Source organism: Podarcis pityusensis (assembly GCF_964106645.2).
Source record: "Podarcis pityusensis genome assembly, chromosome: 10".
Classification (NCBI taxonomy): Eukaryota; Metazoa; Chordata; class Lepidosauria; order Squamata; family Lacertidae; genus Podarcis; species Podarcis pityusensis.
Window position 1 is genome coordinate 3,937,256 of NC_138035.1, and position 14,165 is coordinate 3,951,420.

General features: G+C 48.5%; 3 protein-coding genes across 5 annotated transcripts in view; 1 reads left to right on the forward strand and 2 right to left on the reverse strand.

Annotated features, from left to right (window-relative positions):
* Positions 1-14,165, reverse strand: part of LOC308486405 (uncharacterized protein) — a 154,348-nt gene that overhangs the window by 40,995 nt on the left and 99,188 nt on the right. The gene's annotated exons all lie outside the window — the stretch shown is intronic.
* Positions 1-14,165, forward strand: part of LOC308486200 (uncharacterized protein) — a 66,812-nt gene that overhangs the window by 18,804 nt on the left and 33,843 nt on the right. The gene's annotated exons all lie outside the window — the stretch shown is intronic.
* Positions 1,877-11,237, reverse strand: LOC308486296 (uncharacterized protein). The gene is made up of 2 exons (XM_081022997.1): positions 11,024-11,237; positions 1,877-4,929 (listed from the first exon to the last, which is right to left on the reverse strand). The coding sequence occupies exon 2, from the start codon at positions 4,680-4,682 to the stop codon at positions 2,976-2,978; it is 1,707 nt and encodes a 568-aa protein (XP_080879123.1). The 5' UTR covers positions 4,683-4,929; positions 11,024-11,237; the 3' UTR covers positions 1,877-2,975.

The following is a 14,165-nucleotide window of genomic DNA, read 5'->3' on the forward strand; positions in this document are numbered from 1 at the left end:
GAGCTTGTGGACTAACATCACAAAACGCGACCAGTAGTTTCTGACGGACAGGCTCCCCTGCTTGCACCCCATCAGCTCCCTCTGTGTCACGCTTTGCTCCACCCCGCTGGAGAACATCGCGTCCATTCCCTGGTAGAATTTCTTAAGATCTTTCAATGCATCATTCTGCGTCGCCATTAGGGACCTGATCCATTCGCGCGCCCCATCCTACAGATGTCCCACAATGTTCGGAAGGAATTGTAGTCTTGGGGCTTTCCACCAAACTTGTGTACCAGCCCCAGGACCTTCCTCCCTATCGGGGTGGCTCTGACCTGTGCATCCTGAGCCCGTCTCTCCTCCAGCCGCACAGACAAGGTAGCGACATGCGCCTCCAGGTCTCGGTTCCTCTCGACCAGACCTTGCACCATGGCTTCTTGCTCTGTCTCTCCGGCCGGCCCTGTTTGGCTCATCGTGCTGCCTCTCCGGGGCTGCGCACAAGCAACGTCAGAGACTGACGGATTGCTGTAATGGTTTTAGGGGTTGCTCGTGCGTAAACCGGTGCAAACACCTGGCTGGGTTGCCTGAGTGAACCTTTTCTGTCCGGACAGCCACTCATCCATGGCTGTCTCAATCGCTGGCAGAATCCGTCAGTGGGCGTTTCTTAAACTTCTTCCAGCAAAGAAGCTCTTTGACGCCTAGTCTCCTCCTACTCTCTCAGCGCGAAAGCCTTCTGTGCAAGGAGGGCGTAGGCAGCGGAGGACCCCTACTCTTCCCGCTGGTCCCTGGCAAGGAGTCATGGGACCGCCTCGCCGCTTCCCCCATCTGCCCCCCTTCTCCACTGGTGCTATGCTGATTCTCTTCCCCAGAAGATGGGCTGCCTCTCCCAATCCCGGGACGCTCTCTGGAATCCCTCTGGCTTTTGCTCTCTCCCTCCGGCACTGATGGCAGTTCCCTGACAAGGGTCTTTTGAGCTTTATTTACAATCAATTCATTTCTCAGTAAATCATCATTCATCTGCCATCTAAAAGTACCCTGTAAAGACAATTTTAACTCTGTCAACACAGCATTATGATCAGAACAAGGCCTTGGGCAAATCTCAGATTTAGTGACCCTTGGGGTAAGGCCTTTAGTTAGCCATATATAATCCAAACGTAAAAGGTACTCACAATACAGTCCTTAAATGCTTTTGATGTTGGAAGAATTGACTGCTAATGCCTCACAGTCTCGCAGCTTCGTATAATCAAAGGAAGTGTTTTGTCCGATGTGTCGCAGCTCCAACCCCCTCGCTCTCGGAGCTCAAAAACAGAACTTGCCAGGGAGGGGGGAGCCCACTTTTGGACACCTGCCGGATTCCACATCCTCAAAATGCTCAATTTGAGGTTTTTCCTCGGGGTCTGCTGTGCTGGAGCAGTTTCCCCTGCCTTTGATATACCGCGGTCTCCTCTGATAAAGAGATCTCCGACTGTGATGGCGAGCGATTGACCGGAAGCCCTTCATGAAGCAAAGCTTTCTGCCGGCTGCTTTGAGGCAAATGTGCATCCCAGAAACACACACTGTGATTCGTGGTGTATTGCCATATCCATTGTTTTCCAAAGGTTATCACAATGTAGTCTAGAAACTGGTATAGGATGAGATCAATATATGCCCAGACCTAATCCTCACTCACCACCAGAAATACAGATTCACCCTCTCCCCCTCACTATCAAAAGGTACCTTACATCTAAAATTATACTCATTATTATTATTATTATTATTATTTAAATAATATTTATTAAAGTTTCAAAAAATACAAAAAATACAGAATACAAAAAGAAAAAGAATAAAGTTTTTTTTAAAAAATATATAACCAAAAAAAGTAAAAAGAAAATAAAAAGAAACATACCAAATAAACAGTTAAAAAGACATTAATTTTCCATAACCTATCTTCCCTATACTTATTTCCCCGGACCTCCTCATACCTCCCTTTTTTGTATTCCAGTTCAATTTGTTAGTTCAGCAAATCCTTACCATTAAAATTACCCAGTTGCAAACCTTTTTTCATATCTCTTAAAGTATTACAGCTAAAAACCTCTTAGTTTCTATCCAACATCCTTCTAAAATTCCTTAATTTTACAATATTTCTGTAAATAGTCTTTAAATTTCTTCCAGTCTTCTTTCATAATTATATAATAATTATGAGTATAATAATTATACTCATTATTGTGGGACGTTACCTTCATTATTTCATTACTATATAGGTTTTACATATAAACATCAGAACATTATTTCATTACTATACAGTTTAACATATAAACACCAGAACAAATACATGACACGCTTTGAAGATGGATTTTCTGCTGAGTTCATTGCTGTGAAGAAGAGTTAACTCTGAAAGGAACACGTTCCTCACTCCATACATTTAAATGGGTTCTCCCCTCTGAGAAGAAGAAGAGTTTGGATTTGATATTCTGCTTTATCACTACCCGAAGGAGTCTCAAGTGGCTAACATTCTCCTTTCCTTTCCTCCCCCACAACAAACATTCTGTGAGGTGAGTGGGGCTGAGAGACTTCAAAGAAGTGTGACTAGCCCAAGGTCACCAGCAGCTGCATGTGGAGGAGCAGAGACGCAAACAGGGTTCCCCAGATTACGAATCTACCACTCTTAACCACTACACCACACTGGCTCTTAGATGTTCCTTAAACACTCCATTATAACTAAAGCACTTTCTGCAATCTTTCCCTTTAAACAGCTTCTCCTCTTTGAAGGTTGATGGGTTTGTAGGGTGTCAACTGTTAAAGTTCTTCCTGTCCATGAGTCTGTAGATGTAGGACTTCCACTAGGACTGAACCTCTGTCTACTTTCCTGACATTTATATGGTTTGCCTCATGTGTGAGTTTGTTGACGTAAATCAAGGGTTCCACTCTAACTGAAGCTCCTTCCACACGCCATACATTTAAACTATTTCTTTCCTGTATGTCTCCTGACGTTTTCTAAGATTTCCACTCTGACTGAAGCTTTAAATGGTTTCCCCCCCGCCTTTGTGAGTCCATTGATGTGTTTTAAGGGTTGATGTGTAACTGAAGCTCTTTCCGCACTCCATGCATTCAAATGGTTTCCCCTCGCCTGTGTGAGTCCGTTGATGTGATCTAAGGATTGAATTGCAACTGAACCTCTTTCCACACTCCATACATTTAAATGGTTTCTCCCCTGTATGTGTCCGTTGATGTATTCTAAGGTGCCCAATCCGAATGAAGCTCTTTCCACACTCCATGCATTTAAATGGTTTCTCTCCTGTGTGTGTCCGTTGATGTGATCTAAGGCCTGCATCGGAACTAAAGCTCTTTCCACACTCGATACATTCAAATGGTTTCTCTCCTGTGTGTGTCCGTTGATGTGATCTAAGGCCTGCATCGGAACTAAAGCTCTTTCCACACTCGATACATTCAAATGGTTTCTCCCCTGTGTGTGTCCGTTGATGTGATCTAAGGCCGGCATCATAACTAAAGCTCTTTCCACACACCATGCATTTAAATGGTTTCTCTCCTGTGTGTGTCCGTTGATGTGATCTAAGGCCGGCATCGTGACTGAAACTCTTTCCACACTCTATACATTTAAATGGTTTCTCTCCTGTGTGAGTCCGTTGATGTGATCTAAGGCCTGCATTGTGACTGAAGCTCTTTCCACACTCCATACAAGTATATGGTTTCTCCCCTGTATGGGTCCGTTGATGTATTCTAAGGTTTCCAATCTGAATGAAGCTCTTTCCACACTCCATGCATTTAAATGGTTTCTCTCCTGTGTGAGTCCGTTGATGTTGTCTAAGGTTTGAATTGAAACTGAAGCTCTTTCCACACTCCATACATTTAAATGGTTTCTCTCCTGTGTGAGTCCGTTGATGTATTCTAAGGGTTCCACTATCACTAAAGCTCTTTCCACACTCTATGCATTTAAATGGTTTCTCTCCTGTGTGAGTCTGTTGATGTATTCTAAGGGTTCCACTATCACTAAAGCTCTTTCCACACTCCATACATTCATATGGTTTCACCCCTGTGTGAGTCCGTCGATGTGATCTAAGGCCTGCATCGGAACTAAAGCTCTTTCCACACTCCATACATTCATATGGTTTCTCCCCTGTGTGAGTCCGTCGATGTATTCTAAGTGTATCTCTTCGACGGAAACTCTTTCCACACTCCACACATTTAAAAGGTTTCTCCCCTGAATGCGTCTTTTGATGATTTTTGAGGTTTCCATTCTGACTGAAGCTCAATCCACATTCCGTACATGTAAATAGTTTCTCCCCTGTGTGAGTCCGTTGATGTATTCTAAGTGTATCTCTTCGACGGAAACTCTTTCCACACTCCATACATTTATAAGGTTTCTCCCATGTGTGAGTCTGTGCATGTAACTTAAGGTGTGCCCTCTGACTGAAGTTCTTCCTACAGTCCATACATTCATATGGTTTCTCCCCTGTGTGAGTCCGTTGATGTAATCTAAAGGTTGCATTGGAACTGAAGCTCTTTCCACACTCCACACATTTAAATGGTTTCTCCCCTGTGTGAGTTTGTTGATGTATTCTAAGGGTATCTCTTCGTCGGAAACTCTTCCCACACTCCATACATTCATATGGTTTCTCCCCTGTGTGAGTCCGTTGGTGTAATTTAAGTTGTCCACTCTGTCTGAAGCTCTTCCCACACTCCCTGCATTTGAATCCTTTCTTACCCATGGCAGTCCGCTGATGTGTTCTAGGTTTTTCACTATCAGTGAAACTCTTTCCACACTTCAAATCTTTAAAAGGTTTCTCTCCTGTGAATTTGTTGGTGTGAACTAGGTGTGCTCATTCAGTGAAGCATATTCCACATTTCGCACATTTCAATGTCTATTCCTATGAAATTAAAATGAAAGGTTCCTCGTCCCCCGGAATTCTGACGTTCTTCTGTATCACCTTCTTCAGAGTGGGCAGAGAGGAAGTCCTTTTTGTATTTCAAGGAAGAGAAGAAAGGGAAAAGAACAAATCAAACCAAACACAATTAGCCCCTTCTCTTATTTGAACATCTCCTACATTCCCCTGCCTCCTACCCATGTTCCCAATAATAATAATAATAATAATAATAATTTATTATTTATACTCCGCCATCTGGCTGGGCTTCCCCAGCCACTATGGGCGGCTTCCAGAAAAATATTAAAATACTGTAATACATCTAACATTAAAAGCTTCCCTAAACAGGGCTGCCTTCAGATATCTTCTAAAAGTCTGGTAGTTGTTGTTCTCTTTGACATCTGATGGGAGGGCATTCCACAGGGAGGGCGCCACCACCGAGAAGGCCCTCTGCCTGGTTCCCTGTAACTTGGCTTCTCGCAGTGAGGGAACCGCCAGAAGGCCCTCGGTGCTGGACCTTAGTGTCCGGGTAGAACAATGGGGGTGGAGACGCTCTTTCAGATATACTGGACAGAGGCCGTTTAGGGCTTTCAAGGTCAGCACCAACACTTTGAATTGTGCTCGGAAACGTACTGGGAGCCATGTAGGTCTTTCAAGACCTGTGTTATATGGTCTCAGCAGCCACTCCCAGTCCCCAGTCTAGCTGCTGCATTCTGGATTAGTTGTAGTTTCCGGGTCACCTTCAAAGGTAGCCCCACGTAGACTGCATTGCAGTAGTCCAAGTGAGAGATAACTAGAGCATGCACCACTCTGGCAAGACAGTCCAGAAGGATGTTATGGTTGATGGTATCAAACGCCACTGAGAGATCCAGCAGAACTAGGAAACAGCTCTCACCTTTGTCCCTAGCCCACCGGAGATTATCAACCAGGGCGACCAAGGCAGTTGCAGTCCCATGATGAGGCCTGAATCCCGACTGGAAGGTATCCAAATGGTCCGCTTCTTCCAGGCGTGCCACCCGCTCAATCACCTTGCCCAAGAATGGAAGATTTGAGACTGGGCGATAGTTGGCCATCGTGGCCGCATCTAAAAATGTTTTTTTAAGAAGCGGTTTAATAACCGCCTCTTTCAGCGGGTCTGGGAAGGCTCCCTCACGGAGGGATGCATTCACCACCCCACGAAGCCCATCACCCAGCCCTTCCTGGCTAGCTTTTATAAGCCAGGATGGGCAAGGATCAAGGAGACAAGTGGTTGGTTTCACTCGTCCAAGCAGCCTGTCCACATCCTCGGAGGTAACAGATTGGAATTGATCCCACACAACTTGACTAGCACTCTCTAGCACTCTCCTGCCCCGGTCCTGATGCCACGGTGGAGTCTACCTCTTCTTGAATCTGAGCGACTTTATCTGCAAAACACTTTGCAAAATCATTGCAGGAGATCATGTGGCCTGTACTGGGCCCTGATGGAGCAGGTGGTTCTGCTAAATTGCGAACCACCTGAAAGAGTCTCCTGCTGCTGTTTTCCGCAGATGCAATAGAGGCGGTGAAGAAAGTCTTCTTCGCCGTTGTTATCACCACTTGGTAGGCTCAACACTATGCTCTAACCCATGTCTGGTCAGATTCAGAATGGGCTATCTGCCACCGGCACTCTAGCCATCTCAGCGATTGTTTCATTGCCCTCAGATCCGTGGAAAACCACAGGGCTGTCCGGGCTCCATGCAATCGGAGAGGGTGCTTCGGGGCCAAAGGGTCAATAGCCCTGGTTAACTCCACATTCCAGCGGGCCACCAGGGAATCAGCTGAAAGGCCATCAACATGGGATAAAACATCCCCTACCACTCTCTGGAAACCATTTGGATCCATTAAGTGGCAGGGGCGGACCATCCGAATCGGTCCCACCTCCCTGCAGAGGGGAAGGGTCGCGGAGAAGTCCAGTTGCACCAGCAAGTGATCTGACCATGGCATTTCTTTCGTTTCGCTTTTACTTAGTGTCAGATCACCAACATCCATAGAGGTAAACACCAGGTCCAAGGCATGTCCACGGCTATGGGTTGGGCCAGACTTATTCAGGGACAGCCCCATGGAGGCCATGCTTTCCACGAAGTCCCGAGCGGCCCCTTGTAAGGTCGTGTCGGCATGGATGTTAAAATCCCCTAGGACAACCAAACTAGGTGTCTCCAGGAGAACATCCACCATGACCTGGAGTAGCTCACGTAGGGAATCCTTGGTGCAGCTGGGAGGTCGGTACACCAGAAGGAATCCTGTACTGCCCCTATTGCCCAACTTCCAGAACATGCACTCAAAGAACTGGGTCTTCCCAATAAGACGCCTGGTGAAAACTAATGACTTCCTAAAAATCACTGCAACCCCCCCTCCCCGCCCACAAGGCCTGGGTTGCTGTGTGTAAGAGAAACCTAGTGGACAAGCAGCGGCAAGGACAGGCCCATCTGCTTCATCCAACCAAGCCTCTGTTACACATGCCAGGTCAAGTCCTCCATCCACTACCAAGTCATGGATCACAATGGTTTTTGGATCATTGACCTGGCATGAAGCACAGCAGCACCTTCAGGTCATGTGGGTATCCCTTGCTGATTCCAGTATCCGTCCGGTCAAGACCAGACCTGGAGGCAGGGATAGTCCTTAAACAATGACTAAGCCCACTTCCTCAGCAATGATGTGGTCTGGTCTTAGCGTAACTTCTCCTCCTACCCATGATCACTGAGATCGGTTGCCCCAGTACACACACACACACCCCCCCCCCCCCGTGGAACTTGCCCCAGCCATTTTGTTTGCTGGGACCCACTCCCAGGCAGCCCTGACCCCTCCCCTTAAAATAAAATTAAAACCTATACAAAAAACAAACTAACAAAACAAAAAAACCAACAAAAAAAGAGAATGTTACAAACACACCATAATTAAATTAAATTAAACAAATTCCCGCACCCAACTAAACACCCACCCCACCCCCTCTTACGCACAGCAAATGAAAAAGCAATGTCATCAAATGATAGTAATGCAGCAGCAACCTTTCATAATCCTCAAACATCATTAATAGCACAGCATGATCTTGGAATGCAGCCTTTTCAAATCAATTGTTTCCTCACAGGAATGGCAGCTGCTCTCTGTCCGTGAACAGGCCCTCTCTTTCTCTGGTCCATCGTTCCTTTGGACATTCCCCATCCTCTGCATCATAAAGACACTGACGTCCAGCTCCGAGGGCCTTCTGGCGGTTCCCTCATTGTGAGAAATGAGGTTACAGGGAACCAGACAGAGGGCCTTCTCGGTAGTGGCGCCCACCCTGTGGAACACCCTCCCTTCAGATGTGAAGGAAATAAGCAGCTATCTTATCTTTAAAAGACATCTGAAGGCAGCCCTGTTCAGGGAAGTTTTTAATATTTAACGCTGTACTGTTTTTAATATTTGATTGGGAGCCGCCCAGAGTGGCTGGGGAAACTCAGCCAGATGGGCGGGGTATAAATAATAAATTATTATTATGATTATATTATTATAATCCTCCATCCAGCCCTGTTTCCACCTCTAGATCTTCATGAGTCACCTTCACAGTCCCAATGGCCTCAAGAGGTCCAAGTGGACCATTTTGGGAGACCCAGGTCTAAGTTTCTTCCAGGGACTGTGGTCTGGGTCAGTCAGAGAACTAGTGACAAGGCTTGGTGCTTGGGGTCAGCTGAATGGGTGCTCAGGGAAGCTCCTGTTCTTGGAGATGGACCTCCGTCTACATGCCTCACATTGCATGGAGAGAGCAGGAGAAGCGCAAGGAAAGCAGCTGGCAAATGGGAAACACCCCACCCCAATTGTTCCTCATAATAATGATGTGCTGCCTGATCTCGAGCCCCTCTTCTGACACAGGACTACCCTAATCTGGCACTGACAAAGCTGGATATTCAAGGCAAAGGGATAACTGTACTTAATGAAAAGTTCAACCTTGTAACACTGTCCTAAAGGATCTTCACTCGCTCTCAGTGCATTTCCGAGCACAATTCAAACTGCTTGTGCTGATCTTTAAAGTGTCATGGTTGCATCTTTCAGGCAAGAAAAGTATTGATCTAACATATAGAGATCATTCCTAGTCTGTTGGTTCAAGAAGGTTCTGGTGGTTTTACTCTGTGTGATACAAAGCTGATGTTTTCTCTAGCTGGAACATTTTACCTGATAAGGCAGTTTCCTTTCTGCTGAGAGCAGGTGGTGGAATAAGTTGTAATGAGATTATGCTGAACCTTCCTTGTTTTGGGAACCAGAAGAAGCTGACTTAAACTGGAGTGAGCCAAGCTTGTTATCCAGTCCCAAGTTTACTCTGACACTGAATTGTTTATAAATTACAGTATTGAAAGACGGCTGGTCCCACTTCCTATTCTGCTATTCTCTACTCTGCTTGTGTCTTTCTTACTTGAGGGCTGTTTTGATATACCAAGTTAGGGTTTTACTGTAAATTCAGTTTTTGGATTGTTCTGCTTCTTTGCCTTCTGTACTAAATTTATCTGCTGAATGGATTTTTTGCTGCCTCTGAGTGTTTTTTCCTACTCTGCTAACTATATGTCGGACTTGGAGATCATTATGGAGGAGCAAGATCTGCGACCTAAAGCCCTCAATCGCCTTGGCCCTGTAGACCTGAAGGAGCGTCTCCACCCCCATCCTTCACTCTGAACACTGAGGTCCTCCTCTGAGGTCCTCCTGCTGGTCCCCTCTCTGTGATAAGTGAGGGTACAGGGAAGCAGGCAGAGGGCCTTCTCGGTGGTTCCTCCCTGTGGAACGCCCTCCCTTCAGAGGACAAGGAAATGAACAACTACCTGACATTTGGAAGACAGCTGAAGGCAGCCTTGTGTCAGGAGGTTTATAATGTTTGATGTTTTCCTGTCTTTTATGTGTACTGGAAGCTGCCCAGAGTGGCTGGGGAAACCCAACCAGATGGGCAGGGTATAAATACTACAATTATTATTCTTTTGTGATTTTTTTGTAGTTATTTTGGAATTTGTACTGCAATATTAGCTCAAGAATGTTATGGGTGGACAAAATCACAGGGTTGCCATAAACAATAATACCACCCACGAACGCGCATTCACATACATTCTGTAAATTTGGGGAGGTCACACACCTCACCTGTGCTAATACTGGCAGTCTTTGGCCTGCACAGGCACACCCGGTGTGTAGAGCCTCCAGCCACAGGCACTGTCTATCCTGAAAATGGCTCCTTTGACTGGGAAGATTCATGCAGTCGCTGTCATCGGATGCTGAAGGATTGTATCTCAGCTTGTCAGTCACTCTGACACTGCCTACAAAGAATAAGAGGAACAGAAATACTTTCGAGGTGCTACTTCTCTATCAGCCCTGAGAGCCATTCCATGGACTCTGCACCCCTGTTTCTGATGACAGGTGTACATTATCCTCATCCTCAGTGGAAAAGACAATGAAGATGGAAGCCTGGGAGAGAGGAAAAGGTTTCTGGCTGCTTCCTGGGTGGGATTGCAGAAACCAAGGGCCGCTTCTGAGAAGGCCTCCCCCCTCCCCTCTGGATTTCCTCTTCTCTCCAGGGGACCAAGGAATGGACTGGGCAGAATCGCTGCATCTGGACAGGGCAGGGGCTTATGGGGTGGGAAGAGGATGGAGGTTGCAGGAAGGAAGGGGTGGGGGGGACTAGACCCCACTTTCCAAGGATCCTTCTCTGGTTGCCTTGAAGGGGGGCCCCATTCCTGGGTGGGAGGGAGAAGCCAAGGCGGCCCATCCGGAGGTTTATCGTGGGCGTCATGATGGAGATGTCTCCCCAAAGACTGGTCTTCCTCTCCCCCCACCATTGCTGCGTTTCCATGACCCGGGGGTGCCCCCTCCCTTCTCCCCCCACTTCCATGACCCCCTCTCTTTCTCCCGGAGTCTCCCCTGCACCCAGACGCCCCCTTGGCCCGGCTCACCCCTCGCCATGCGCGACCCATCTCTCCGTCCCTATTGCCCCCCCCAAGACGAGCCGGGGAGGGACAGGGGGGTCTCTATCCAGGCGCCTCCCGCACCCCTTAACCCTTTCCTGGCCCGCTTCTCCGCACCCCAGGGAGTCCTCGTGGGTGGGTGCTCCATCTCCGCCTTTTCGCAGCACGCGTGCCGGGATCCAGACCCCACGGAAGGCGCTTGGGGAGCTGGAGGGGGTCTCTGGGTCCTTTTCTCCCCCCTCCCTCCGACCCCTTTACCTCCTTGTCCTCGCTCCCGATCCTCCTTTCCTTTCGTGCAACATCCACGTGGGTGAGGGGGATTTACCTGCCGCCCCTCCTCCCCTTTAAGAACGCGCGCGCCCCTAGAGCTACGGCGCAAAGCAGCAATCCGGCGCAGAAGAGCCACTTCCGGGAGAAGCAGGCAGTTTGGGAGGGGGCTCACACACCCCATTCCTGGAACAGAAGAGCCGGATTAGAGGAGGAGGAGGAGGAGGAGGAGCAATGTATTGGGGGAGGGATTTGGGATGGTGGGGGCGGGGTGAGAGGAGGATGTGCAGGGAGGGGAGGGAACGTTTGAGGGGGGGAGGAGAGGAAGGTTTCCCCCCTCCTTTAGTGGATTGGAGAGCGGGGAAGGGGCTGATCCCGGAGATCCAGCTGCAAAGTGGGTCCCGTCCCTCCTACAAGGTTTGCATTGCAACACCCACCCCTCCCCCACCCCACGAGCTTAGATCCGTCCGTGTTTTAGGTATTGGTGCTGTTCAAACCAGGAATGGGAGGGGCAGCCAGTGGCGTAGGTGGGGGGTGCAGGGGGGGCCAGCCGCACCGGGCGCAACATCTGGGGGTTAGGGTTACGGGGCGCAAATCCACGGGTTAGGGGGCGCAAATCCACGGGTTAGGGGGAGCAAATTACTTGCCTTGCCCCGGGTGCTGACAACCCACGCTACGCCACTGGGGGCAGCTAAACGACTCCCCCCAAATCCCAGCTCCCCACCACAGCCTCTGACTAAGGCCAGGACAATGACCGTGGACACAGGCACCGTCCATGCACAACAGCCAAGAGGCTCAGCAAAGCAGCCGATACAATTGTAGCCAGAAGCGGATTCCATGTGTTAAGGGAGAAATTGTTGGGATATTTCCGTTCCACCTTAAAAGGGAGCAGGCTTTGTGAGTAACAGAGTCTGCGCATGTCCTGTTCACAGGATGTTTATGCTTGCTGTTTCCTTTCGATTTCAGTCGGGCAGAGATGCTGACTCAGAACGGTCATGTTTTTCTTTGTTCTGTTCAACGCTAAATAAAGTCTGTAAATATGCTCTTCTGCTCTTCTGCGGTGCAAGCTTTCTGGCTGTGTTTCTGCTGATAAAGGATGTGCACGAGCCTGGAATGTGGCAGTCTATTTCTAAGGCTTCGTGTCGCTAATTGCTGGATCTGCGTGGCTACAGAGATCGATGGACGTCCGGCAGCCGGCTTGGGGCTCAGATGGACGCTATCTCCCTGGCAGTATCCCAACAACAAGGTTTCGGGCCCAGATTCACAGCACCTACAGGAGAGTAAAGCTGCAACAGACTGCGTCTGAGAGGTATGTCAAAAGCGAAAGAGAGGTTTTTCTCTGTTTACCTCGGAAGGAGCCTTTGGAACTCCGGCAGATTAATGGCTCTGGGAGCCAAGCCAGAGAGTTCGTGATTAATGAGCTGCCAAGATAAGGAGTCTTTGAAGGCATAAGAGACTCCCGGCTCAAAGGAAAAGCTGAAATGGAGTTTTTCCAAGCTTCAGAGGCCATTCACTGCCCTAAGTTACATGGGCAGAATTATGAAACCTGGGCAAAATGGTGTGAATCTTTGCTGCGTCAGTTTGGGGTGTGGCATACCGTATCTGAGCCCCCCCCCCCAGTTCCTCTGACAGAGAAATGGAAAGCCGATGATTCGAAGGCGATTGACGTAATCGTCTTGTCCGTCTCTCTGGAGGAAATAAAGACGCTAGCTGGCAATCTGACTGCACGTGGGATGTGGAATGCTTTGATGAAAGCTCACAAGCCAGTCATCCCAGCCCAGAGTTTGACTGCATCGGAGGTCCTAGCTGTTTCCCAGAATGCGAGTGAATGCAGGGATGCTGAGGGCACCGGTTGCAAGCTGCAGGGGGAGCTGACCGTCACGTCATCCCAGGCAGCATTCCAGCCTCCAGGGGGAGCCAAGGAGTCGGCAGCTGAGAGCTCTGTTTCTCGTGGGAACCAAGGTCATCGCCTTTGCAGAGGCCGGAAAGGCAAAGGTAAACAAAGACAGATGCCTGCAGATTGCCAGAAGCAGAGGGAGGGTGAAGAGCCCGCGCCAGGGAAAAACAAAGCATTGTTTGCTGGCACAGCTTCACCAAAGGCTAAAGGCACGTCTGCTGACCAGAAGCAGGGGGGCAAGCTGCAAAAGCCCACGCCAGTGGAAAACAAGGCTATGTTTGCTGGCACAGCTTCACCAAAGGCTAAAGGCACGTCTGGTGGCCAGGAGCAGCAGGGGGGCAAGCTGCAAAATCCCACGCCGGTGAAAAACAAGGGTTTGCTTGCTGAAAAGACTGCTCCAACAGCCAAAGGCAGATTTATTATCGATTCAGGTGCGAGCCGCCACGTCACGAAGGATCGCCACCTGTTCATCTCCTTCAAGCCTCAGGAAGGTGAGATCCACCTGGCTGACGGAAGGACGTTGCAAATCGCAGGAGAAGGGACTGTGAAACTTGCAAGTTTGCACACAACCATCAGCGGTGTACTTTATGTTCCAGGCGCTGCAAGCAATTTGCTAAGTGTCCCACAGCTTACTGGGCGTGGTTTTCAGATTTCCTTCAAGAGGAGCGTCTGTGTCATCAGTAAAGGCAAAGAGGACTATTTGCATGCAAAGTTTATGGATGGTTTGTTCCATATAACTTATGATGACACTGCTGTTGTATCTAATGCTGATTCTTGTTGTGTTGCACAAACTAACAAAGTTCTTCATGCAGGTTGCATTCACGATGCGCATCGAAAGTTTGGTCATCTCTCTTGGAAGGCACTGGCCAAGATGCCAGAGGTGGTTGAGGGTTTGAACATCAAACCCTGTAAATTTCACATGAAATGTGTATCTTGTGCAGAGAACAAGGTGAAGGTTGCTCCAAAAGGCAAGGAATCTAGCAGGCAGGCTTCCAAGCCCTACCAGCTAGTGCATGCGGACCTGGTTGGTCCACTTACGCCCTCTTTAGGAGGAGCAAGGTACTTCATGGTTCTAATTGATTCTTTTTCCAGGTACATTCATGTGTTTTTGCTCGAACAGAAATCGCAAGCGTTTCCGAAGTTTAAGGCATTCTGTGCTTGGTTGGAGAATGTGCACGGTAAACGTATCGCCTGTTTGTTTACCGATCGAGGCGGGGAGTTCACTTCTCAGCAGTT